The sequence below is a fragment of the Sturnus vulgaris genome, chromosome W (genome assembly GCF_052056855.1).
Source record: "Sturnus vulgaris isolate bStuVul1 chromosome W, bStuVul1.hap1, whole genome shotgun sequence".
In the NCBI taxonomy this organism is placed as follows: domain Eukaryota; kingdom Metazoa; phylum Chordata; class Aves; order Passeriformes; family Sturnidae; genus Sturnus; species Sturnus vulgaris.
In genome coordinates this window covers 24346725-24371273 of record NC_142282.1, presented here as the reverse complement: position 1 = coordinate 24371273, position 24549 = coordinate 24346725, and the positions used below count along the sequence as shown (strand labels likewise).

At 48.9% G+C, this 24549-nt stretch overlaps 1 protein-coding gene across 1 annotated transcript in view; it reads left to right on the top strand.

Moving 5' to 3' along the window:
* The first annotated feature begins 15181 nt into the window (after positions 1–15181).
* LOC148220043 (endogenous retrovirus group K member 8 Gag polyprotein-like) overlaps positions 15182–24549 on the top strand; it is a 119672-nt gene continuing 110304 nt past the window's right edge. The window contains exons 1-2 of the mRNA XM_088155771.1: positions 15182–15200; positions 16979–18132. Coding sequence (XP_088011897.1) covers positions 15182–15200; positions 16979–18132 — 1173 coding nt within the window. The remainder of the gene's footprint in view (positions 15201–16978; positions 18133–24549) is intronic.

Sequence of the window (24549 nt, the reverse complement as noted above, 5' to 3'; positions counted from 1 at the left end):
CCCACTTGCTCTCCCCCAGGCCACTGCCATTGTTCACCAACTTCTCCACTTTGATCTTTGCTGGTGCTCTCAGCACTGGCACACCCAGATGTTCTGAAGCTGTTGTCTCCTGGTGGAAAGGACTTGTAAAGCCATGTTTCCTAACAGGACTTCCACAACCTTTCAAAGGAACCTTTTCTGGGGTATGAACAATCTCATTCAAATGTCAACATTTCTTTTCCCATATGTGAAATCAGAATTTCCTTCTTCCGGGCAAGCCCAAAACAAAGCACAAACTACATTGCGCCTTCTGTTTCACATGCTGACTTGTTTGTAAACAATGCTAGGAGAATACCTGTTTTGATCCAAGCTAATCTCTGGCCCTTATAGTGCTTTCGGTAGTTAGTTTTGCTTTGCTATTTACTTGATGTCCCATTGAATTGTTGAATCATAAACAGACTGTCTGTATAGCAGCGTAGCAGTGATGAATAAATGCAAGAGAAGGAGCAAGGTGATTGTTTTGCTAGACTCTTCCTAGAAACTGAGAAATCTGTTACTTAATGCTGACCACAGCAGATGGAGGAAGCATCCTACAAGATGTCAAAGCAATCAAACTGTAATCACTTTTATGATTACAGTCAAGGCACTGCTTTTGCCACCATAAGTGGAGTGCAGGGAATCTTAAAAGACGACACTGTAACTGTTGTCCATGCTCACTGAGAAAATAATGCTTTTACAGCGGAGCAGGTCTCACCGCAGCTAAATCATGGCTTCAGCTGTACACCGCCTTCAAAAAAGCCCACAAAAACACAAATGAAAGGATTTGGAACCCAAGGGAATCTCGGATGGCGGCATCCGCTCACTTTGGATTCTTTCCAAATTCTCAATTCCATTTTCTTCCGAGCCAATTATCCGACCTAACCTGAGATGTAATTTATGGATTTGCAACACATCTAGTTACCTTAGAATTCGATTGCCACTAGGCAAAAAGACAGAAACAAGCAGTTAATTTCAGACTGAAACCAAGAGTGTTTAGAAGAGCAATACTTGGATGAAACTATTCTTAATAAAACCAAAACTTTTAGGACTTACCCATGTATTTTTGGAGGGGAAAAAGTTTTTTATCCGAAAGTCCCTATGGAACTGTCACTCAGTGCAGTGTTCCTGGAGAGGAGCTCGAGGTCGTCACTCAAGGAATGATTTGTCACAGCAGAGGGAGCAGGAGCACGAGATGGCCGACAAGAAGGGGCAGTGTAGAACTCTCTGTCTGTCTCTGTCTCTACTCAGTGTAGAATGTCTCTGCCCTGGCACATTTTCGTGTGCGATATGTCCCTCCAGGACTTCGGTCCTTGCGAAGCTCTATGTACTGTGAGCGCTGCTACTTCCAATTGAGTAGGACCGTGGAGCTAGCAGCAAATTCGGAGAGCGCTGAGCACGTAGACAAGGAGAGAGAAGTGCCCCTGCAATGCGGTGCTAATAGCAGCTTCCTCACGGTGGGGGCGAGCTCCGGCCACAAGACCTTTTCGTCCTGGCAACAGATCTCTGTGATGGGGGTAGGCAAAAAGCTTTCGTTTTCAATTCGGACAGCGAGAGAGGCAGACTGTTGCACGGAGCTCTGAGAACAACGGTGCAAGCCCTAGGCGGGCTTGGGCAGAAGCAGCGTTCTCGAGCGCTTGGCTGTCGGCACAATGCTGGCTGTGTGGCGCCGCTTTGGTGACTTCTGGCCGCCGGGGAGTGAAAGTGGCGCCAGGCGTGGGTGAGGGTGGTGAACGAAGCCGCACAAGTACCATGCTTGTGTGCGGCACGTTACAGGCTACTAGGAGAGGAAGGTGGCTGCCTCTCTCTTGCCTTCCCAAGTGCCCTTAGCAGTCGGAAGGAGCAAGCTGAAGCACTGCTGCTTGCGCTGCTCCTTGGTTCCCTTGCTGTGGAAGCATTGGCGGTCACTTCTAGGCGCCGAGTTGCAGAGAGCACGATGGAAAATTCCACGGAGAAGGGAAATACAGAGTGCAGCGAGGAGCTGGACGTGGCTTACGTGCAATAAGTAGAAGGTGAACCTAGGCACTGCCTCTTCAATCTGGCCCCCTCTGCTCTGGTAGGAATTTTTGCCAGTCAGCAAAGGGAGCTGCGAGTATGTAGAATGGAGGGAAGCGAGACGCCTTGTGTTATGCACCCTTTCCGGGCTGCTGTCAGAGGGCTACTTTAAGAACGCCTTCTTCTTCCTCGCATCCTTCTCGCTTCGCTCTAGCTGCATGGAATACACCACAGAGAAGGTGTGAGGAAGGGCACAGCCCCAGCTTTTGCCCTGGCGTGCAACGGCTGTGTGCTACTTTTCCAAGCAGCAAAAGCACTGAGAAGTGAAAGTGATTGTGAAGGAGATTTTTGGCAGCTTGTGTGCTCTTCGCTGCACTGCACACGGAAGGGGCTTCGTTCTTTGCCTTCTGCCTTCTGGACAGATCTGAACTCCAGCGGTCAGTTTCAGCTCTGCCCAACATCTTGTCCTCAGTTTTGAGGGCAAGCATGACCTCTTGCCTTGGCTTCCAGTGCAAAGTCCCTAGTGAGCTCTCACTCAGTGCAGTGCACCCAGAAACATGCTCTCTCTTGTCTTTCAAGGAGCGATTCCTAACAGCAGAAACAGCAGAAGCACAAACTGGATGACGAGAAGGGACAACGTAGAACACGTCTCTGTCCTGGCACATTTTCGTGTGCGATATGTCCCTCCAGGTCCTCGGTCCATGCGAAGCTCTATGTACTGTGAGCGCTGCTACTTCCGGTTGAGTAGGACCGTGGAGCTAGCAGCAAATTCGGAGAGCGCTGAGCACGTAGTCAAGGAGAGAGAAGTGCCCCTGCAATGCAGTGCTAATAGCAGCTTCCTCGCGGTGGGGGTGAGCTCCGGCCACAAGACCTTCTCGTCCTGACAACAGATCTCTGTGAAGGGCGTAGGCGAAAAGCTTTCGTTTTCCATTCAAACTGCGAGAGAGGCAGACTGTTGCATGGAGCTCTGAGAACAATGGTGCAAGCCCTAGGCGGCCTTGGGCAGAAGCAGCTTTCTCGATTGCTTGGCTTCCGGCACACTACTGGCTGTGTGGCGCCGCTTCAGCAACTTGTGGCTGCCTCTCACTTGCCTTCCGACATGACCGTAGCAGTCGAAAGGAGCAAGCCGAGACACTGTGTTGCATTTCCTAGGTGCATTGTAAATGGTACCTTCCGTGGCCCCTGCTATGCCCTGTAGCTTGGTCCCTCTCCCGTCCTGGCCATACAGGGCTGGCTGGGATCCAATTTCTCCCCGCCCCCTTTTTCAGACCCTAGAAAAGACCTGTACCCCCTGACCTCTGTCTCTTTCTCTCTCTCTTTCTCCCTCTTTTCCTCGAGACCCACGAGAAATAAACCCTGCAACTTCATCAGGGAAAAGAGCCTCTTTTGTTATCTTATTAGGTCCATGAGGCAAGGGCCCAGGAGGCTTCATCCTAACACCTGACCTCGACCGGAGGAAAAGGTGAAGACCCCATTTTTAGGGTCGAGAAAAAGCCTCAGTTGGCGCCCCAACTTGGATGGTCTCTACAGAGTACCCCACGTCCGGCTGTGACTCCTATTTTCGGGATTCGAGAAGCCTTGGAACTGATCAACTAGCTTAAATTTCTTTTAGCTGCATTTTGTGCAGTTTGAAGACCTTTAAGCAGGAACCGGGAGCCTGTCGGAATCCCAGGCAGGTCGGTTCTGGATGCTGACTCACTGCAGTTACACAGACGCCTCTGCCTGCAAGAAAATAAAGGTGAGTGGAAGCCTCCTTTCGCGGCAGGTGGGTTCCCGGAGCTCTGCGGGGGGGTCTCACCGGTGGCATTTGTCTGGCACGGGCACAGCTCTCGGGAGGAATGGTGGCGCGGGCGTGTGAAAGGCATGCACGGCTCGGCAGTCCGGGGCCACGTGGCATGGTGCACGACCTGGGGGGGGGCTGGACCCAGTCACCCCAGTCGCGGAGCGGCAGGCAGGCAGCTTTGATGGGTTTCAAAGCAGCGGCACGGGGTTTTTTTCTGTTTTTTTGCGTTTTTTGCGGTTTTTTGTGGCGGGGTCAGTCCCTACAGCGGCGCAGGCGCCACGTGGGTTTTACAGACAGAAACAGCGAAACTAACATCCGCTCCGCATCCAGTAAAGCCTGAAAACCGTAGTGTACCTGGCACGTTTTAACAACTAACTCTCTTCCTGTGTTTTTAACTGTAGTGGGGTAGATATAGTGGCAAATTGCTAAACATAATGGGCTTACAGCAATCTGCCTTACAAAAGAGTATAAGAAACCAACTAAGGGAAATATTAATTTCAGTAAATGTTTTAATATCTAAGAAAAAATTAGCCCGTTTTGCCAGCTGGTTGTCTGTTGAAAAATCTGACCTTGAATTGCAAAATATGAATTTGATTTCATTTTGGCATGAAATAGGGGATTTATTTACTTTAAAAGTGGAAAATGGAGATAAAACAGCTTCTGTATTCCTCCCGATTTTCTTACAAATTCAGAAACTTTAAATTCAGACAGAAAACAGCAGGGAGCAGCAGCAAAACGGTTCAGACTCACCTTCCCTTATCCCAAAACCCTATAACCCGGACCTGGAGGGGACCCACGGGTCTCCCTGGGAGACGCAGGGCACCCAGCACGGCTGTAGCTGTTCTGAGTCCCTGGGTCCTCCCCGGTATACCGGTTCTGATAATTTTTGAAAAATTGTCAGCACTCCTTCCTTGTTCCCTTCCCCTCTGGGCCACGGACACATGGCTACGTGTGTCGGGGTCAGAGTCCAAGATAGCTCTGGCCATGCTGTAGACTGCCTGGGGGGGGGTCCCATATGGTGGCAGCCACGTGTCTCCTCCTTCATCCCACAACCCCCTTCACCCTCCGGTCCCTGCCCCTAACCTTGTCCCCTCCCATAACCCATCCCTTCCCTCAGCTCCACTGCCTCTTTCCCCCTCCAAGATCCCGCCCACAGGTGTTGCATCCCTGAATCCCACCACCCCTATCCCGCTCCAGTTTCACATTCCTTCTCTCCAAGCTGCTGCAGGGTGGGGGAGGGCAATGGAGCCCCTAATGGGTTCAGTGTCGCTGGGGATGGGGGTGGGATCAGCTCACAGCCCCTGTGGGATAGATGGTGTCCCCGTGGTGGGGGGTGGGTGGGCAGCCTCCCGGGTCCGGGTGGGGGGGGATGCCCAGCCCTGAAAGTCAACACCAGAGAAAAGAGTATATACCATCAGTTGCTCCTGTAGTTTATATCGGTAAGAGAAATGGTAGAAGAAGTTATCAACCTTTGTCCTATCAAGATAAAAAAGAAATTTGTAAAGTACAGAGAGAATTTGGTAGAAATAGTGACATCTTTAAAGGCATGATGAGAGCCACCTTTAACTCAAACAAACTGGTTCCATATGATATCAAAGAGCTTTTCCGATGTCTGTTAACTCCTTCAGAATATGATCTATGGGAAAGCCTGTGGAAAAGATCTTTGAAAGTGCTTTTACTAGAGCTTTTAAAAAGCTCAGATGATGCAAAAGATGCTGATAATAATGACATAACATATGAACACCTATGTGGGGAAAAGGATTGGCATTGCCCCGAAAGCCAAACCAGAGTACTATCCAAGTCTGTCCTGGATAAAATATGCAATGTTGCAGAAAAGGCTTTTAATCAATTACCAACAGTAGATACTGAAGGCAGTTATGTTAACATTAAACACTTTGCTTCTGAGAATTTCTTACAGTTTGTGGACCGCCTTCGTGCGCAAGTGGAAAGTCAGGTGTCTGATCCAGGGGTACAAGCTGAATTAATTAAAGAGATGGCTCAGAGGAATGCTAATGAAACCTGCCGTAGGGTTATTCTTGGCCTTCCCCTAGAGCCAGCACCTAGGTTAACACAGATGATAGAAGCCTGCGCCAGGAAAGCAGAACTGCTTAGTGGACACGAGAGAAATCCAGGACTGGCACAGCCAAAGACCACGGAAGCTGTAACACCAGAAGCCAAGAAGCAACCAATGTCACCAGAGCAGCTGCAGCACATCCTCTGCTTCCAGTGCAAGCAGCCAGGACACTTTGCCAGAGACTGTCCACACAACCAGAATCAGAAGAAGACCAACAAACAAAAAAACTAGCTTTACAGCGCGTACCCGCCATTAACACAATAGCGCTCTCGGCTATAAATACTGCAGGCTCCACACTCCCAAAGGATTCACTCTTAATAAACAAAAAGGGGGAGGATGGGATAGAGGGCGTGGGGATGCATGGCAATCAAAATATTAAATGTTCAATTAACAAGGTTTGGAAGCCACTAGGCCGTTTTAGGCTTGTGACTACCAAAGGTTTTCATTTCAGGTCACCTGATTGGACAGTCATTACAGTGGACTTACCTAACAGTACACAGGACGTGACGTTAAACCACATGAAACTGGACAGTGAGTACTTTGTTGTCGGGGACACAGCACACACACCCCCAGAGATTGAAGTGGCTCCCATGACCCTCAAGGGAATCATAACTGGCCTCATTCTCCTGGCACGATGTCCTCTACCACCATATTACCTGGTTGAGGGACAAATCCTCGCCCAGGCCATTCCTGTTCCAGCAGAGTTCCCAGTAGATGGAAAATCACCTGAAGTCTACTGGGAAGAAGTGGTGGGTGAGGACAAACCTTCTCTGGCATGCAACCTAACCCGTGGATCAGATCACCCCCATTTGGAGGGGGTACTGGACACAGGTGCTGATGTGACTATCATACCCGAAAGGATGTGGCCGTCACATTGGGAACTTCAGCCTGTGGCAGGCAGAATCCAAGGTGTAGGAGGAGTAAAATTGACAAAAATATCAAAAAGCATCGTACAAATTGAGGGGCCGGATGGAAAATTGGCTAGCATCCATCCATTTGTTACAGACTATAAATGCCCTCTATGGGGGAGCGACAGCATGTCCCAGTGATACCGAAATAATGAGAAAAAGGACTAATGTAGATATAGTAGTAGTCATGCTAAGGCTTAGAAGACTGCAGTTCTTGGACAGGCCCTGGGAACCCGCCCTGGGAATGAGCTGGGGACTGTGAAAACAATAATTAAAGATAATTAAAGATAATTAAAGAATTTAATAGAGCATATAGAACATTTAGAAACTTTCAAGATAAGGCTAAAGTATAATAATAAATAAAGGGTTCTGGTGATGGGAAAACATGCAAGGGGGATTAAAGGGGGGTAGCCTATAGTTTTGAATAAGACAAGCATGCAGAATTTATAACTTTTAGGAATGATATCTACAAGATTTATGTATCTGTATTGTCTTGAAGAATGTGTACCTCTGCACGTAGACTACTTTGTAAAAAGGTATAAAAACTGACGAAAAAGGGAACTGTGGGATCCTGACTTTGGACTCTAGTCCTCAGGTTCCCCGGGCCCTGAATAAAGCACCGCATAAACTAACTCTGTTAGTTTGTGTTCTGTTTGGGGCATCGGGCAACAGTTTTCTGGCGACCCAGATGGGACTCCGGAGGCGGCAGGGGCAGTTCATGGGCTGATCCACTCCACGCCGGCACCAGGTGATTTCTGGGGAGGACATCAACCCGTGCCCGACCCTGCGCCTGACGGACGACCAGGAGGTAAGCCCGAAGGTGCTTTATTCCTTTTATCGAGGGAAAGGGGGGCCTGCCGATTAAGTCGGAACGGCGTTTCCGCACGGGGGTCACAGACGTCTTTAAGGTTGTGGAAAAGCCTAGGCGCTGACCGTCAGACGCAGCAGTGACTGCGCAGGTTCAGCACTTGCCACTCGCAGAGACGAGAAAGGCAAGGTTTGTGGAAAGGGTGTGAGTGTTGTGTGTGGTGTGTATTGGAAAGGGTGTGAGTGTTGTGTGTGGTGTGTATTTAAAAAAAAAAAAAAAGAAAAAAAAAGAGTGTAATGATGCCTTTAAAAACGTTTAAAACTCTAGCAAGTTCCGGGATGGAAATCCCGGACGATTCACCTTTGGGCTGTTTATTACAACACTGGAATGCGGGGAACTTTGGTCAAGAATTAAGTAAAAGGAAATTGATTGATTTTTGTAATCATGTATGGCCTTTATATGAACCCGATGGTATGCAATGGCCTAGGAACGTTGTCGGAGAAGGGAGACGCGGACACCATATGGTCATCAGCAAAGTCTCGTTTATTGATACGCAGAGTGGCGATTAAATACAATGCTTAATTAGCTCATGCATAGTGCAAAATCTGAGCTCATCATTCGTTTAGATGTGTGACTTAGCTAAGCACTTCGGCATTCATGTTTTTCTCAATTCTGCGTGCCTTTCCTATATCAAGGACACTGTATCCGTGAGACTGAGGCCCACTTTGCTAGCTTTACTAAGTTGATCTGACTATGGCCTTTTTCTTCCAGCTATTCCTGCACCAGGCTCTCTACACTTCCCCCGTTTTCTTTTTGAGCTAGAAGAGTGGCATGCCAAGCTTTGCTGACAGTCTTTTGAATAAAATTTTGTAAGCAAGTTATCAAGCAAGGTAGCAATAAAGCTAAGCACAAGAATATACCCAACACCATAATAGCATACTTAATAATGGTTCGAATCCATCCTCCAAGACCTAGGCTTTTTAACCACTCGTCAATGCCCCAACCATCTTCTTCTTTTAGGTTGTGTAATTTCTGCTGCATGTTTTGTATCTTTTTGTGGATGGACTCAGAGTGGTTAGATAAATTCATGCAGCACATTCCCTTGAACTCCTTGCAACCATACTGGCAACCTTACTAGGCAGGTTTTAAAAGGATTTTGTACTCCCCCTAGACTTAAGCAGATTGATTCTTGTCTTGTTATGTTAGTGAATGTTACCTATACGTTCTCCCGGGGCGCATGCTGCATTGGAAAAGATTTTGTGTGAGCAAAGTTAGCAAGCATAAGCAGTGTAATGATCATCATTTTGATTTCTTTGGCGGCCTATTCTTTTTACGCCCTGTATTGCTCCCTGTTATCTGCAGTTGTTTCACCTCTTCTATACTTTGATTTAATACCTCCTCTGGGTCTGTACCGGGCTTAATTGGTCCTACCCGAGGCCAAGGCAGGTGTGGGACTTTATGTCTGCATCTTGCAGCGATAATGTGCGAATTTGCATAGATGTGCTGCCTCTTAATCCAGTTGGTAAGTTCCCACCAGGCCCAAGCTAACAGGAGCTGTTCTGGTGTCTCGTATAGGTTTCGTACCTGGGCATATGGCACTCCTGCTTCTTTTTCTAGGGCCCGACCCCAATTTGAATTTCTTAGGTCGTCACTTTGACACCTCCAGCACCACAAACTAAACACTGCTCTCTGTTCCACCCATGAGCAGTCCCCACAGCCCCCGCACTTTAGGGCTACCCAGGCTTCACACCATGACCCCCCACACGCACAACAAGGACGGCTGCTGAGAGGCTGCTCTTCCTGGTGGACGTGGCTCTCAATCCAATCAGCCCAATTCGGTGGTGGCTGCCTTAGCGCCTCACGGGCAGCGTTGTTATACTGTGCTAGCCTCCGCAAATAGGGCTGTGAGGTCACCGTCAACTTCTGCTGAATCCGCTCCTGGTCGGCTGGAGCCAGCCGCCTCCTCAGGAATCTTTCCACCAGTTCGGTCATCTAGAACGGGCTTCACCCACCTAGCAGGGAACCAAAGTGTTCCTGTGGGGGTAGAAACACAAACATAGCCTCTCCCCCAATATACCACTTCCGCTGGGCCATTCCATATTCCTGTCTTTGGATCCCAGTACTTTACCCATGCCTTCATGCACTCTCTTCTGTTACCTTCCCTTTTCCCTCTATGCCTGATTGCAGGCGGCTCTGACTCTTCCCCAAACACACACAAATAATTCATGACATAAAGAACCTTGGCTAGTCTTTCTTGTGGATCATTTACGGATTTGTGTTTGAATAAATACTGTTTGAGTGTCCCATTGGCTCTTTCTACTATAGCCTGTCCTGTGGGCGAGTGTGGTACTCCTGTAATATGTTTAATTCCCCAGAGTCTCATAAACTGACTTACTTTCCCACTGACATATGCAGGTCCGTTGTCGGTCTTTACTTCCTTAGGCGTTCCCATAACTGCAAAGCAACTTGTCAGGTGTCTAATTACATGGATTGCTTTTTCCCCTGTCTGTGCTGTGGCCCAGATATACTTACTATAAGTGTCTATGGTAACGTGCACATACTTGAGTCTACCAAACTCTGCCACATGTGTGATGTCCATTTGCCAAATTTCATTACTCTCCAGACCCCGAGGATTTACCCCACACCCAAGACCTACCCCACTATTGTGATGACTGCAGGTGGGGCAGGCTCTCACTATTGCCTTAGCCTCTTGTATGCCTATTTTGAACTCACGCACCAATCCTTTAGCATTTTGGTGAAATCGTGTGTGTGACTCCCTTGCTTCAATCCCCCTGTCATCAGCTACATTCATAACCAGTCTATCCGCCCTGGCGTTGCCTTCTCCCAAGCCTACGTCCCACTTATGACTCCTGATGTGTATTATACAATAAGGCTTGAACCTTGCTCCTACTGCTCGCTTTAGCTGCAGCAAGAGTTCATAGAGTCTCTTGTTTTGCACCTCTTTCACAGAGGCGTCCTCAATTCTCTGTGCTACTCCTGCTACATAAAATGAGTCAGTGACCACATTCAAAGGCCCTTGCAGTTCACTTAGTGCCCACACAACGGCAAGCAATTCCAATGTTTGTAAGCTGTCCTCTGGGGCTGCATCTATTGTTTTATTCCTCCACCGAGGGCCTTCTTTCCAGGTGATCGCTGCTCTTCTTGTCTTTTTCCCGGCATCCGTGAAGTCTGTGGTGGCGCCCGCTATCGGCTGCTCCGATCGTAGTGGCTTCGCTATCCAGTCCCAATTTCCTAGCCACTGAAGGTGACGTGGCATCAGCGGTCCGGTGTGGATGGCTGCTCCGACTTCCAGCAAGGCCGTTTGTAGATCTCCTGAATTGAGGAGATACCAATCTAAGTCCTCCTTTTTCATGGGCAAATAAATTGTTGTTGGGCTCGTTCCGGTGATTTCCATGATCCTTACGCGACCCTTACGAATTAAGGTGGCTACTTGTTCGATTTTTGTGCTGATTGTCCTTTTTGCTTGTAAAGGTGGGGTTATCCATTCTAGTACCCGTGTCTCCCGCGTTTTCTTTTGTAGCTGTGTGAGTGCACCGAGTAGGTGGTTGGCAGTACTCCAGATGGTAAGATCGATGGGCGAGGAGATATCTCGGCGAGAGACAAACCCCTCATCGATGCAGCGTATAATACCCTTGAGGGCTTCATGTTGTTGTGGGGTCACGGTTACGGGTGCGGTTGGGTCAGTTCCTTTAAGTAGTGGCCTGAGGGAGTCTAGCAAGGAGTTGGGTATCCCAACAATCGGCTTGAGCCATTGTAGATCTCCTAGTAGTCGCTGTGCCTCATTTAGAGTGGTGATCTTTGTTGCAAGCTGGAGCTTTTGCGGCCGTACGATTTGGCCTGTGATAGACCACCCCAAGTACCTCCATGGTGTGGATCGCTGTATTTTTTCTTGAGCTATTATGAGGGATGCCTTTGCTAGGGTGCTTTGAATTTCCTGCATCTGAGTGTCTGTAAATGCTGATTCTTGAGCAAAGAGGATATCATCCATATAATGATAAATAATTGTGTTGGGCCACTGTATCCTCAATGGTTGTAATGCGGCATCAACATACAGTTGGCACAGGGTAGGCGAGTTTTTCATTCCTTGTGGAAGAACAGTCCATTCATACCGTTTATCAGGTTCTTCTCTGTTTATTGCTGGTAGGGTGAACGCAAATCTTTTAGTATCTTGAGGGTGTAAAGCAATAGTGAAGAAGCAGTCCTTTAGATCAATGATTAGAAGAGGCCAATGCTGTGGGAGCATTGCTGGGTTGGGGAGGCCTGGCTGTAATGCCCCCATTGCCTCCATCTGATTATTTACTGCTCTTAAATCGTGCAGAAGACGATATTTTCCTGACTTCTTTTTGATCACAAAAATTGGCGTGTTCCATGGGCTTGTCGAGAGTTTCAAATGTCCTTGTTGGAATTGTTCTTTTACGAGTTGATGTGCTTGTATTAGACTTTCCCTTTTTAGAGGCCATTGCTTAACCATTACCGGTTCATTGGTAGTCCAGGTGATTGGGATTGGGAAAGTCCAAGCAATGGCAATTACCCCAAAGGGTGCTTGTTGGATAAAACGACCCCCATCTGAGCCAAGATGTCTCTTCCAATCAAGCAATGTACCGATGGCGGTAACGCAACTACGGACAACACAGTCACCAAATCTTGCCCATCTATAGTGACCCTTACTGGAGGAGTTTTTCTGGCAAGGGTGAATCCTCCGACGCCTGTCACGGTATCCGTGGTCTGCAGCGATGGCCAGTTGTGGGGCCATTTTTCTGGTGAGACAATGCTGGTATCTGCCCCAGTGTCTAGGAGTCCCATCATTTCTATTGTCTCTCCTGCATAGGTTAGTTTCACCTTCTTTTTGGGTCTGGTATGGAGATCCATTGTGAGCATAGCAATATCTGATGATCCGAATCCTTGGTCTCCACGTGGGGTTTGTCTTTGTGGTTGAACACCCCGGCTCAACTGTGGAAGTGGAATAAATTGAGCAACACGTTGACTTGCCTCAATTGTCAGAGGAGGAAAAGGAGTATAAACCATTATTTGTATTTCTCCCGTGTAGTCCGCATCGATGACACCTGGTAGCACAAACAGTCCTACAATGGAGCTCGACGAGCGTCCCACTATTAGTCCTCCATGAGCTTGTCCTTTGATATTTATCGGGCCATAAACTCCAGTTGGGACTTTGACGGGGCGAGCTGTCATTAACGATGTTTTTACTGCGGCTGCCAGGTCGAGTCCCAGGCTCCCTGTTGTGGCTGGTTGTAGACAGGAGATGGCGCTGATGTCACGGCGGCTACTTGTGACCGGGGCCAATATGGCGGCGGCCGCCGGGGGCTGATCGGCGGCGCCCGTCGGGCCGCGCCGCATCCACCCGCATCTGTAGCAGCGTGCCGAGGGAGGCCGGTGGTCGCTCGATGTGTCTGGGGCCGCCGTAGAAGCACGGAGAGGAGCAAGAGCGGCTAACACCTGTGACTGTGTGGACTCGGCTTGTTTCTGCAGTCCCAAGCCTAATTCTTTTAGTGCATTAACCAAGAAAACCTGCGCCCCTCTCATATACTCTGGGACTCCTGCCTTTTCAATAGCAGCAGCAGCCTTATCTACAAAGTCCCCAACGGATTCATCTCTTCCCTGTTTTATCCCCATATACATGGGTATGCCTGAGCTATCTTTGACCTGACCGATGGCACTCCTTACTAGACGCATGGCTTCCCTAACCTTGTCGGGTCCTGAAATCATTTGAGCCTCTGTCCTGCGGTATTGACCCAATCCCATTAATTCGTCTATGGTAATTCCAGCTAACGGATCTCCCGGCCCCCTCTGTGTTGCAACTGACTCCTGAACAAGAGCCTGCCAATGCGCGTTAAATAGCAACTGCTGATGTTGCGTGAAAATCAGTTTCACTATACTTCTCATATCATTTGGCAACAGTAGGTATGTATCGAACAAGAAATCTAGCATCTGCTTAGCTGGCTCACTCCGGAAACCAAACTGACTCACTGTCTGTCTTAGCTGGGCTAGCAGCTTCCAGTCGGGAGGCGAATATGCTCCCACTTGGACGGCTTGTCCTTGTTGATTTATCCCCTGTGTATACGTGACGGGGAAAACCCAGGTTTTCGCTGCGTCAACAGCGCTCTCGTCCCCAGTCTCCAAGCCGTGTCTGGCTAGCATACTCCACGCCTCCCCCCGCCGTCTTGCCATCTCCTCCCACAGGTCGCTTTCCGCCCTAGGGACCGGAGCTGGCTCCACGGCGGGCTTAGGGACGCTGGGCTCAGACCGGCAAGGGGATTTTTCGCCGCCGGTCTGGGGCCCTTCGCCCTCGGAAGGCGGGGTTACTCCGCCTTCTGCAATTGTCTCCGCCGCCGTGGCGGAATCCTCCTCAAGCTCTTCTAAGGGGGGTGCCGAGGGCCAAGCGCAGCTAGCCATGTCTGTCATTCCTGCTGTCTCCCCAGAGATAGGTATTTCTACTCTGGTCGTGCTGGGTGCTCGGGGCTCATTATCACCATACTGAGCATTTCTTTTATATGCCTCTACTGCCTCCCGAGCCGCCCTTCTCTCCGCCTGCTGCTTCAGTAGTGCGTTATGAACTACCCGCCAGATCTTTCCCAGCTTTTTTGCTGTTTTATCATCCTCTAATACCGCCTCCCACAGTGCATCCCCTAACTTACGCCACTCATTTAAATCATGCACGGTGTGAGGGTTAGAGAATAAACCTTTAGCATAACCCCAGACTAACAACCCCGGTATGTCCTTCCTGGGATTAATCTCTTTTAACCCTAACTTATCTATATGTACTAAAAATAAATCATATGCTGCTTGCCTGTCCATTTTTTGTCGTCAGCGCTGTTGCAACTCTCCGGCTTCGGCAGCACGTATGGCCCAGGACCACCTTTATGGCTCCTGGGGGTGTCTTCCCTACGTCGTTTGACACCGACCCGGTTGCAGCAGGCCCCAACTCTACTTCACCGACCGTGGCGCGTTCTCCCCCGTTTTCTTTTTCAGCGACGGAGGCACGTCGGGGTTCACCATTTGTCGGAGAAGGGAGACGCGGACACCATATGGTCATCAGCAAAGTCTCGTTTATTGATACGCAGAGTGGCGATTAAATACAGTGCTTAATTAGCTCATGCATAGTGCAAAATCTGAGCTCATCATTGGTTGAGATGTGTGACTTAGCTAAGCACTTCGGCATTCATGTTTTTCTCAATTCTGCGTGCCTTTCCTATCTCAAGGACACTGTATCCGTGAGACTGAGGCCCACTTTGCTAGCTTTACTAAGTTGATCTGACTATGGCCTTTTTCTTCCAGCTATTCCTGCACCAGGCTCTCTACAGAACGGTACACTGAATCCTGACATTATTACACCTTTGATGCATTTCCTGCAAAGTAATGAAAAATGGGATGAAATACCGTATCTAGACCTCTTTTATTATTTGAAAGATAAACCAGAGTGGCAAAAGGAGTGTGGGATCATGGTTTTGAAAACATTAAACCTGAATTGTGAAGGATGGCAGAAAGAGAAGGAATGCTCAGTTAAGTTTTCGGAACCTGAAGAGGATGTTTCTTTGCTGATAGCCCCTAGTGCCCCTCCGATGGAAGAACGTGGAGAAAGTATGCTAGAGGTAGAAAGGGAGGATCAAAAAGCAAAAATAGAAACCACAGATACACCACGAACCCCCTTATGCGAAAGAGCTCGGAGAGGGCGGTGGGAGGTAGAAAGGAAGAAAAAGGGAGGAGGTGCTCATTTAATGGTTCCGCTGCGTGAAGCAGTCGGGCCGCAGGGGGAACGGGTCATAGTGAAAGTTCCCTTTTCTCCGAATGATTTGCTAATTTGGAAACAATCAGCGGGGGCGTATCGGGAGGATCCTGAACGAACTGCGCGGGTGGTAAAAATGGTAATTAAGACTCAGAACCCAGATTGGAATGATTTACAAGTTCTGTTAGACACAATAATGGATTCTACTGAAAAGGAAATGGTGTTTAAAGCCATGACAGAGAAAGCACGGGAAATGATTAGGTTGTGGCTTGCGGATGGTACAGTAAATGACTTAGTGCCTAGGGAAGATCCGGAGTGGGATCCCAACTCGACGGGCGGGTCTCGGAGACTTAAAGCTTATCAGGATTTGTTAACAGAAGGAATACGGAATGGAATACCAAAAACTTTGAATTGGTCTAAGTTATATTCGGTCAGACAGGAAAAGAATGAGTCTCCATCAACCTTTTTAGAGCGGCTTAAGGAGACAGCTCGTAGATACACTAATTTAGAAGTTGAGGGAGAATCGGGAAAATTACAGCTAGCATTAATGTTTATGGGGCAGTCCCAGGAAGATATTAGAAAGAAATTACAAAAATTGGAGGGAGAAGATACTCGGAATTTAGATAAACTATTGGAAGTTGCGTGGAAGGTATATAATAACAGGGAAAAAGAAACGGCCAGGAAACAACATGTAGAGAGCCTGGTGCAGGAATGGCTAGAAGAGAAAGGCCATAGTCAGATCAACTTGGTGAGGCTAGCAAAGTAGGCCTCAGTCTCAAGGATACAGTGTCCTTGAGATAAGGAAGGCACGTAGAATTGAGAAAGACATGAATGCCGAAGTGCTTAGCTAAGCAGCACATCTAGACCAATGAGGAGCTAAGATTTTGCACTATGCATGAGCTAATTAAGCATTGTATTTAATCGCCACTCTGCGTATCAATAAACGAGACTTTGCTGATGACCACCTGGTGTCCGCGTCTCCCTTCTCCGACAAATGGTGACCTCGACGTCCCTCCGTCGCTAAAAAAGAAAACGGGGGAGAACGCGCCACGGTCGGTGAAGTAGAGTTGGGGCCTGCCGCAACCGGGTCGGTGTCAAACGACGTAGGGAAGACACCCCCAGGAGCTACATAGGTGGTCTTGGGCCATACGTGCTGCCGGAGCCGGAGAGTTGCAACAGCGCTGACGACGAAAAATGGACAGGCAAGCAGCATATGATTTATTTATAGTACATATAGATAAGTTAGGGCTGAAAGAAATTAATCCCAGGAAGGACATACCGGGGTTGTTAGCCTGGGGTTATGCTAAAGGTTTATTCTCTAACCCTCACACCGTGCATGATTTGAATGAGTGGCGTAAGTTAGGGGATGCACTGTGGGAGGCGGTATTAGAGGATGATAAAACAGCAAAAAAGCTGGGGAAAATCTGGCGGGTAGTTCATAACGCACTACTAAAGCAGCAAGCTGAGAGAAGGGCGGCAAAGGAGGCGGTAGAGGCATATAAAAGAAATGCTCAGTATGGCGATAATGAGCTCCGAGCACCCAGCACGACCAGAGTAGAAATACCTGTCGCTGGGGGGGCGGCAGGAATGGCAGACATGGCCAGCTGCGCCTGGCCCTCTGCACCTCCCTTAGAAGAACGGGAGGATGACGCCGCTGCGTCAGCGGAGGAAATTGCAGAGGGCGGGGTACCCCACCCCTATGGTGATAAATCCCCTCGCCGGCTGGAGTTTAGCGCCCCCGAGCCTACGGCTGAGCCAGACCCTGTCCCTGGGGCGGAAAGCGACCTGTGGGAGGAGATGGCTAAACAGCGGAGGGAGGCGTGGAATATGCTGGCTAGACACGGCTTGGACACCGGGGATGAAGCCGCTGTCGGTGCAGCACGAGCCTGGGCCTTTCCTGTGACGTACACCCAGGGAGTAAATCAACAGGGACAAGCCGTCCAAGTGGGAGCGTATTCGCCTCCCGACTGGAAGCTGCTAGCCCAGCTGAGACAGACAGTGAGTCAGTTTGGTTTCCGGAGTGAGCCAGCTAAGCAGATGCTAGATTTCTTGTTTGATACATACCTGCTGTTGCCAAATGATATGAAAAGTATAGTGAAGCTGATTTTCACGCAACATCAGCAGTTGCTATTTAACGCGCATTGGCAGGCTCTTGTTCAGGAGTCAGTTGCAGTACAGAGGGGCCCGGGAGATCCGTTAGCTGGAATTACCATAGACGAACTAATGGGATTGGGTCAATACCGCAGGACAGAGGCTCAAATGATTTCGGGACCGGATAAGGTCAGGGAAGCCATGCGTCTGGTAAGGAATGCCATCGATCAGGTCAAGGATAGCTCAGGCATACCCATGTATATGGGGATAAAACAGGGAAGAGATGAATCCTTTGGGGACTTTGTAGATAAGGCTGCTGCTGCTATTGAAAAAGCAGGAGTCCCAGAGTATATGAGAGGGGCGCTGCTAAAGCAATGTGCGTTGCAGAATAGCAATGAGGCAACAAAAAGGGTATTATCAACTTTGGGGGCCAATTGGACAATAGAGGAGGCGTTGGAGAGGATGGCACTGCAGCCGTCAGGGGCGCAGGCCTTCCTAGTTAGTGCACTAAAAGAAATAGGCTTGGGGCTACAAAAGCAATCCGAGTCCACACAGTCGCAGGTGCTAGCCGCTCTTGCTCCGCTCCGTGCTTCTACAGCGGCCCCAGCCACGTCGGGTGATCACCGACCTCCCTCGGCGCGCTGCTACAGATGCGGAGGAGGAGGCCACTTCCGACGTGAGTGCCGTGCCCCAGGAGTATGGTGCCAAAACTGCCAGAGCAACACGCATAACACGTCAGCTTGTCACCGCAAGTCGGGAAACTCCCGGCGGAGCGCGCCCGGCAGCGGCGCCCGGACACAAGTAGCCGCCGTAACATCAGCGCCATCTCCTGTCTACAACCAGCCACAACAGGGAGCCTGGGACTCGACTTGGCAGCCGCAGTAAGAACATCTTTGCTAACAATACGCCCTACCAAAGTTCCAACTGGAGTTTATGGCCCGATAAATATCAAAGGACAAGATCATGGAGGACTAATAGTGGGACGCTCGTCGAGCTCCATTGTAGGGCTGTTTGTGCTTCCAGGCGTCATTGATGCAGACTACACCGGGGAAATACAAATAATGGTATATACTCCTTTCCCTCCTATTACAATTGAAAAGGGCCAGCGTGTTGCTCAATTTATTCCACTTCCACAGTTGAGCCGGGGTGTTCAACCACAAAGACAAACCCCACGCGGAGACCAAGGATTCGGATCATCAGGCATTGCTATGCTCACAATGGATCTCCATACCAGACCCAAAAAGAAGGTGAAACTAACCTATGCAGGACAGACAATAGAAATGATGGGACTCCTAGACACTGGGGCAGATACCAGCATTGTCTCTCCAGAAAAATGGCCCCACAACTGGCCATCGCTGCAGACCACGGATACCGTGACAGGCGTCGGAGGGTTCACCCTCGCCAGAAAAACGCCCCCAATAAAGGTTACTGTAGATGGGCAAGATTTGGTGACTGTGTTGTCCGTAGTTGCGTTACCGCCATCGGTACATTGCTTGATTGGAAGGGACATCTTGGCTCAGATGGGGGTCGTTTTATCCAACGAGCACCCTTTGGGGTAATTGCCATTGCTTGGACTTTCCCGATCCCAATCACCTGGACTACCAATGAACCAGTAATGGTTAAGCAATGGCCTCTAAAAAGGGAAAGTCTAATACAAGCACATCAACTCGTAAAAGAACAATTCCAACAAGGACATTTGAAACTCTCGACAAGCCCATGGAACACGCCAATTTTTGTGATCAAAAAGAAGTCAGGAAAATATCGTCTTCTGCACGATTTAAGAGCAGTAAATGATCAGATGGAGGCGATGGGGGCATTACAGCCAGGCCTCCCCAACCCAGCAATGCTCCCACAGCATTGGCCTCTTCTAATCATTGATCTAAAGGACTGCTTCTTCACTATAGCCTTACACCCTCAAGATACTAAAAGATTTGCGTTCACCCTACCAGCAATAAACAGAGGAGAACCTGATAAACGGTATGAATGGACTGTTCTTCCACAAGGAATGAAGAACTCGCCTACCCTGTGCCAACTGTATGTTGATGCTGCATTACAACCATCGAGGATACAGTGGCCCAACACAATTATTTATCATTATATGGATGATATCCTCTTTGCTCAAGAATCAGCATTTACAGACACTCAGATGCAGGAGATTCAAAGCACCCTAGCAAAGGCATCCCTCATAATAGCTCAAGAAAAAATACAGCGATCCACACCATGGAGGTACTTGGGGTGGTCTATCACAGGCCAAATCGTACGGCCGCAAAAGCTCCAGCTTGCAACAAAGATCACCACTCTAAATGAGGCACAGCGACTGCTAGGAGATCTGCAATGGCTCAAGCCGATTGTTGGGATACCCAACTCCTTGCTAGACTCCCTCAGGCCACTACTTAAAGGAACTAACCCAACCGCACCCGTAACCGTGACCCCGCAACAACATGAAGCCCTCAAGGGTATTATACGCTGCATCGATGAGGGGTTTGTCTCCCGCCGAGATATCTCCTCGCCCATCGATCTTACCATCTGGAGTACTGCCAACCACCTACTCGGTGCACTCACACAGCTACAAAAGAAAATGCGGGAGACACGGGTACTAGAATGGATAACCCCACCTTTACAAGCAAAAAGGACAATCAGCACAAAAATCGAACAAGTAGCCACCTTGATTCGTAAGGGTCGGGTAAGGATTATGGAAATCACCGGACTAAGCCCGACAGTGATTTATTTGCCCATGAAAAAGGAGGACTTAGATTGGTACCTCCTCAATTCAGGAGATCTACAAACGGCCTTGCTGGAAGTCGGAGCAGCCATCCACACCGGACCGCTGATGCCACGTCACCTTCAGTGGCTAGGAAATTGGGACTGGATAGCGAAGCCACTACGATCGGAGCAGCCGATAGTGGGCGCCACCACAGCCTTCACGGATGCCGGGAAAAAGACGAGAAGAGCAGCAATCACCTGGAAAGAAGGCCCTCGGTGGAGGAATAAAACAATAGATGCAGCCCCAGAGGACAGCTTACAAACATTGGAATTGCTTGCCGTTGTGTGGGCACTAAGTGAACTGCAAGGGCCTTTGAATGTGGTCACTGACTCATTTTATGTAGCAGGAGTAGCACAGAGAATTGAGGACGCCTCTGTGAAAGAGGTGCAGAACAAGAGACTCTATGAACTCTTGCTGCAGCTAAAGCGAGCAGTAGGAGCAAGGTTCAAGCCTTATTGTATAATACACATCAGGAGTCATAAGTGGGACGTAGGCTTGGGAGAAGGCAACGCCAGGGCGGATAGACTGGTTATGAATGTAGCTGATGACAGGGGGATTGAAGCAAGGGAGTCACACACACGATTTCACCAAAATGCTAGAGGATTGGTGCGTGAGTTCAAAATAGGCATGCAAGAGGCTAAGGCAATAGTGAGAGCCTGCCCCACCTGCAGTCATCACAATAGTGGGGTAGGCCTTGGGTGTGGGGTAAACCCTCGGGGTCTAGAGAGTAACGAAATTTGGCAGATGGACGTCACACACGTAGCAGAGTTTGGGAGGCTCAAGTATGTGCACGTTACGATAGATACTTATAGTAAATATGTCTGGGCTACAGCGCAGACAGGGGAAAAGGCAATCCATGTAATTAGACACCTGACAAGTTGCTTTGCAGTTATGGGAACGCCTAAGGAAGTAAAGACCGACAACGGACCTGCATATGTCAGTGGGAAAGTAAGTCAGTTTATGAGACTCTGGGGAATCAGACATATTACAGGAGTACCACACTCACCCACGGGACAGGCTATAGTAGAAAGAGCTAATGGGACACTCAAACAATATTTACTCAAACACAAGTCCATAGGTGATCCACAGGAAAGATTAGCTAAAGTTCTCTATGTGATGAATTATTTGTGTGTGTTTGGGGATGAATCTGAGCCGCCTGCAATCAGGCATAGAGGGAAAAGGAAAGGTCACAAGGAAGAGGGCGCAAAGGCGCGGGTAAAGTACCGGGATCCTAAGACAGGAATATGGAATGGCCCTGCTGAAGTAATATACTGGGGTAGGGGTTATGTTTGTGTTTCTACCCCCACAGGAACAGTTTGGGTCCCTGCTAGGTGGGTGAAGCCCGTCCTAGATGACCGAACTGGTGGAAAGATTCCTGAGGAGGCAGCTGGCTCCAGTCGATCAGGAGCGGATCCAGCAGAAGCTGACGGTGACCTTACAGCCTTATTTAGCGAAGCTGGGACGCTATAGCAGCGCCGCCCGTGAAGCGCTAAAGCAGTCGCCACCGAATTGGGCTGATTGGATTGAGAGCCACGCCCACCAAGAAGAACAGCCTCTCAGCAGCCGTCCTTGTTGTGCGTGTGGGGGGCCGTGGTGTGAGGCTTGGATAGCTCTAAAGTGCGGGGGCTGTGGGGACTGCTCGTGGGTGGAACAGAGAACGGTGTTTAGTTTGTGGTGCTGGAGGTGTCAAAGTGACGATCTAAGAGAGTCAGATTGGGGCCTGGCCCTAGAAAGAGAAGCAGGAGTGCCTTATGCACAGATTCGGAACGTATACGAAACGCCAGAACAGCTCCTGTTAGCCTGGGCCCGGTGGGAACTTACCAATTGGATTCGAAGGCAGCACATCAGTGCGACCTCGCACATTGTCGCTGCGAGGTGCAGACACAGGGTGCCGCACCTGCCTTGGCCTCGGGTAGGACCAGTTAAGCCCGGTACAGACCCAGAGGAGGTATTGAATCAGAGTATAGAAAAGGTGAAACAACTGCAGATAACAAGGAGCAATACAGGGCGTAAAAAGAATAGGCCGCCAAAGAAATCAAAATGATGATCATTGCACTGCTTATGCTTGCTAACTTTGCTCGCACAAAATCTTTTCCAATGCAGCATGCGCCTCGGGAGAACGTATGGGTAACATTCGCTAACATAACAAAGCAAGAATCAATCTGCTTAAGTCTAGGGGGAGTACAAAATCCTTTTAGAACCTGCCTAGTAGGGTTGCCAGTATGGAGGCCAGGAGAGTTCGAGGGATACGTGGCCAACAAAACTCTAACCACCTTAAGTGATGGGAATCTAACGGAGGCCTGTGCTCCATCTGGCAGCGACCCAGCACAGCACAATGGGTGTTGGCAATGCAAAATTGTCTTGGCCCTAAACCAGACTCTAGCCTCTCCTCCGGAAGAGCTTGACCTCTTTGGGAGCACTAGTACCACTATAGGGAGCAAAACAGGAGGGTGGTTTAGTTTTGTGCCACAGAATCCGGGGGACTGGAACCGGAACCGTAAGTATTGGGCAACCCTTGACTCTAACCTTCAGTCAGACACCATCTCTCTCCAGCTTTACTCCAATTGCAACGGTAGTAACATCACCAAGGCCAAGGCATTGCCCCCAGGTATATTTTTAATTTGTGGGGACCGTGCTTGGAATGGCATCCCCACGAGGCCTCAAGGGGGGCCTTGCTATCTAGGAAAACTAAACATGTTTCACCCCAATGTAACTACCCTCATGCAACTCGCAAGGAACGAAAGTGCAGGGAGACAGAAACGCAGCTTACACGATCTTGACTGCGCCGACATAGGGCAACCAAACTTTTGGAATGATTTCACACAGGTAGCGGTTGCCACACTCCTCCCCGGGGCAGCAGCCCTCAAAGCTATGACCCTGGCCAAGAAATTAGGGTGCTGGGCAAAAGATGAACTCAATACCACCTCTCAGGTGTTAGACATGATGGCCAAGGATGTCTCAAGCGTGAACCACGCAGTATTGCAAAACAGAGCAGCCATTGACTTCCTACTCCTAGCTTAGGGGCATGGTTGCGAGGAGTTCGAGGGAATGTGCTGCATGAATTTATCTGACCACTCTGAGTCCATCCACAAAAAGATACAAGACATGCAGCAGAAATTACACAACCTAAAAGAAGAAGATGGTTGGGGCATCGACGAGTGGTTAAAAAGCCTAGGTCTTGGGGGATGGATTCGAACCGTTATTAAGTATGCTATTATGGTGTTAGGTATATTCTTGTGCTTAGCTTTATTGCTACCTTGCTTGATAACTTGCTTACAAAATTTTATTCAAAAGACTGTTAGCAAAGCTTGGCATGCCACTCTTCTAGCTCAAAAAGAAAACGGGGGAAGTGTAGAGAGCCTGGTGCAGGAATGGCTAGAAGAGAAAGGCCATAGTCAGATCAACTTGGTGAGGCTAGCAAAGTAGGCCTCAGTCTCAAGGATACAGTGTCCTTGAGATAAGGAAGGCACGTAGAATTGAGAAAGACATGAATGCCGAAGTGCTTAGCTAAGCAGCACATCTAGACCAATGAGGAGCTAAGATTTTGCACTATGCATGAGCTAATTAAGCATTGTATTTAATCGCCACTCTGCGTATCAATAAACGAGACTTTGCTGATGACCACCTGGTGTCCGCGTCTCCCTTCTCCGACAACAACAGGCTACTATGTTAGCGGTGTTACAGCAAGTGGCTGGAAATAATATGAGAGGAGGGAGCTGTGGACGTGGACGAGGAAGGGGAAGAGGAATAGCAAAGGGGGAAATGCCAATGGGGGTGGGAGGACTCATGGGACAATTGAATATGGGAAGAGGAAGAATGCAGCTGGGGATAGATCAATGTGCTCTATGTAAAAATAGAGGACAATGGAAAAATGAGTGTCCTCTCAACCAAGGAATGGGTTTTGGGGGAGGAATTATAGCCAGTGGGGATGGAAATCAGGGACTGATGAATAATACAGGTGCTTTCCCGGGAAATCCACAAGGTGTCGCCCAGGCCTTTATGATGGGGAATTACCAGAATCAGAGCTGACTAGACCAGGATTTAAAGGTAATAATGGAAGTAGATGGGGAACCGTTAGAATTTAGAGTAGATACTGGGGCATCATTCTCAGCTGTCAACACTAAGATAGGACCTTTGAGTGATTCTACTATTCAAGTAGTGGGAGTTACGGGACAAGTTGAGGAACGAACATTTTTGCAGCCATTAGATATAAAATTTGGGGGGAAGGAATTTGACCATCGATTTTTATATATGCCAAATAGCCCAGAATCACTATTTGGGAGGGATTTATTGTCAATGTTAGAAGCAAAGATAATATTTGAAAAAGGTAGAGTAAGATTGGAATTTCC